The sequence below is a fragment of the Triticum urartu genome, chromosome 7 (genome assembly GCF_003073215.2).
Source record: "Triticum urartu cultivar G1812 chromosome 7, Tu2.1, whole genome shotgun sequence".
Taxonomy (NCBI): Eukaryota; Viridiplantae; Streptophyta; class Magnoliopsida; order Poales; family Poaceae; genus Triticum; species Triticum urartu.
Genome location: NC_053028.1, coordinates 283,321,825 through 283,324,959, shown reverse-complemented (window position 1 = coordinate 283,324,959; position 3,135 = coordinate 283,321,825). Strand labels below are relative to the sequence as shown.

Sequence of the window (3,135 nt, the reverse complement as noted above, 5' to 3'; positions counted from 1 at the left end):
ACGAGCCCTCGAGCTTTTCTTGCAGCCTTAGCCACACAGGCACACGGCAAGCACACATTAGACATGTATTAGCAGTTAATAAGATTATCTTATATTAAGTATCAGGTATCCGTTAGAAAACAATAAAAGATACTGTACAATGAGTTATTTCTTCATCTTATTTTTTATAACAAAAAATATCTGTAAATATGTGGTGAGACAATTACTAATAAAGAACCATCTCTTAATTAAGATAGGACATGCTTTTTCTTTGATTGTAAGACTCTTGTTATTTAATCAATATATGGATGGGGTTTAAAAGAAAGAATCATTTATCTTACTTAGGCTGATTGTAATGATAGATCATAGTCAATATCATGCATGCCAATTAAGGAATTTTAATGAATGTTATAAAATTAAATAAAAAAAGAGAGAATTGAGTATCATATCATGATATCGTATTATAATAAATGTTATGCTATTACATGATACTAATATACGATACCATGCATTAAAAAGATATATGACACTAGTATATGATACTTCCATTACCACCAGCCTTAGACACTGAGATACCATCACTTTACATGGACTCGGCCGCTATAAAAGGCGGTGCCCCGCGGTCTCGTCCTCCCAAACTCAAACTGCACTTGACTTTCCAGCTGCGAACAACAATCCGTCCTTTCATTTGGGCTCCTAGTGTTCTTCCCATTCGGCCTCAGCGCGAGAACGAGGGAAAAAGTACGTGCACGTACGTTGACATGGCTCCATCCGAGGAGTGCGGCTGGCTGCTGTACGTTTCCCTCGCCGCCAAATGCTGCGCCAACGGCGACGGCGAGCCTTACCGCGTGGTAGGCTTTGTTGCCGTTCTGCTCGCCGTCTTGGTCGTCACGTCGCTCCTGCACTGGGCGTCTCAGGGTGGTGCGGCGTGGGGGAGGTATTGGTGGACGAGCAAGGGTCTGGGCATTGGCGAGGCCCGTATCGCGGGGCCACGGGGCTTCCCCGTGATCGGCAGCATGGGCCTCATGACTGGCCTCGCGCACCGGAAGCTCGCGGCGGCGGCGTCGGGAAACGTCAGGCGCCGGCGGCTCATGGCCTTCTCCATGGGGGAGACCCGGGTGGTGGTGACCGCCGACCCTGACGTGGCGAGAGAGCTGCTGGCTAGCCCGGCGTTCGCCGACCGGCCGGTCAAGGAGTCCGCATACGGGCTTATGTTCCATCGCGCCATCGGGTTCGCCCCCTACGGCGCCTACTGGCGCACGCTCCGCCGGGTGTCGTCCTCGCACCTCTTCTCTCCGCGGCAGGTGGCCGCCTCCGCCGCGCAGCGCGCAGTGATCGCGCGCCAGATGGTGGATGCCATGAGGCCCGTCGGCGGCGCTGGCGTCAAGCACGTTGAGGCGCGGCGGTTCCTGAAACGCGCGTCGCTGCACAACGTGATGTGGTCCGTTTTTGGCCGGGGGTACGAGCTGGACGAGGCGGGGAGCGGGGAGGCGGCGGAGCTGAAGAGCCTTGTCGACGAAGGCTACGACCTGCTCGGCCAGCTCAATTGGTCCGACCACCTCCCGTGGCTCGCACGCTTCGACCTGCAGAAGATCCGGTCCAGGTGCTCCGCCCTCGTCCCCCGCGTGAACCGCTTCGTCGGCAGGATCATCGACGAGCACCGTGCCGCCCGGAACGACGCCGTGGTAGACTTCACCGACGTTCTGCTCTCCCTCCAGGGCGGCGACAAACTCTCCGACGCCGACATGATCGCCGTTCTCTGGGTATGTTCACCGTTTAAATGGAAAACATGAATGGACCCTTTTTTTTATGCATGTGCCGGATAATTAGCTTGCTCATAACGAGAAATGTTTTCTTTTTCTTTTGAAATGACGAGAAATGTTTTCTGTGTGGGTTGCAGGAGATGATCTTTCGTGGCACCGACACCGTGGCAGTGGTGATCGAATGGGTGCTGGCCCGGCTGGTGCTGCACCAGGACGTGCAGGCAAGGGTCCATGAGGAGCTGGACCGGGTTGTCGGGCCGAACCGGGCCGTGACTGAGTCGGACGCCGGCTCGCTCGTCTTTCTCCAGGCCGTGGTCAAGGAGGTCCTGCGCCTTCACCCACCAGGCCCACTGCTATCGTGGGCGCGGCTTGCCACGTCGGACGTCCACGTAGGTGGGTTACTCGTCCCCGCGGGGACCACTGCCATGGTCAACATGTGGGCCATAACCCACGACCCAGCCGTGTGGGACAAGCCGGCGGTGTTCAAGCCAGAACGGTTCCTCGCCGGACCATCGTCGGACCACGCCGCCGCCGGGGCTGAGTTCTTTGTAACGGGTTCCGATCTCAGGCTCGCGCCGTTCGGGTCAGGCAGGCGGAGCTGCCCCGGCAAGTCACTCGCGATCGCCACCATTGGATTCTGGGTTGCCACGCTGCTGCATGAGTTCGAGTGGACGCCGCCGGCGTCCAACAGGCCAGGTGGCGTAGACCTGTCTGAGGTGCTGAGGCTGTCGTGTGAGATGGCAGCTCCGCTGGAGGCAAGGCTGAGGCCGAGGCGTGCTGTGTGATGACGTGGCTGCACCATGCGGGCCGGGTAGACGTACGTGGGCCTCTTCTTTTTGTGTACTATGGTAATGTAGCGTCCCGCTTTGGAAATGTACCTGCTACTACAATAGGTCCGGTCCTTGTACGTGTACTGCTGTCCTTACTGTTCTTAGCTGGGTAGATGTTTAATTATGTAGTTTTTTTTTGCGATGTTTAATTACGAGTAGTTATGAACTACTATCAGGAGGTGAGTGTGACAGTTTTCTTGTGCCTCCTATTTGCTGTCTAGAGATGTACTGCTTATGTAAAAATATTATCGTAATGCAAGTATCAGTTATGTTAGAATTGATCACACGTTGTTATTGACCGAGAGAATAGGGGGAGTCTTTTCCCACTTTTGTGCTTTGATCAGGGGTATGCCAAAACCAACGTTCAGTTTCAGTCCCTAGCTCCTTAGCGCTATTCACCGTGCTATACAAGAAGAGAACGTGCACTTTTGCATAGTTGAGATATACGGGCTAGACCCAATATATAGACTCCTAACCACCGATCCACAAAAAGAAACGCTAAAAGGTTAGAAAGCCGTCTACCACCACCGGCCGCCACATCAGTGCCGATGGCTTCCTGCTGG

The 3,135-nt window shown here is 54.1% G+C and overlaps 1 protein-coding gene across 1 annotated transcript; it reads left to right on the top strand.

Annotated features, from left to right (window-relative positions):
• Nucleotides 1–623: 623 nt before the first annotated feature.
• Nucleotides 624–2,868, top strand: LOC125522980 (cytochrome P450 78A9-like). The gene is made up of 2 exons (XM_048688024.1): nucleotides 624–1,742; nucleotides 1,880–2,868. The coding sequence occupies exons 1-2, from the start codon at nucleotides 741–743 to the stop codon at nucleotides 2,525–2,527; spliced, it is 1,650 nt and encodes a 549-aa protein (XP_048543981.1). The 5' UTR covers nucleotides 624–740; the 3' UTR covers nucleotides 2,528–2,868.
• Nucleotides 2,869–3,135: the final 267 nt, after the last annotated feature.

Excerpts from the sequence above, each read along its gene's own strand:
- LOC125522980 (XM_048688024.1), top strand. The coding sequence starts at position 741 with ATGGCTCCATCCGAGGAGTGCGGCTGGCTGCTGTACGTTTCCCTCGCC. Across the intron at positions 1,743-1,879 it reads ACATGATCGCCGTTCTCTGG|GAGATGATCTTTCGTGGCAC; the intron begins GTATGTTCACCG and ends TGTGGGTTGCAG.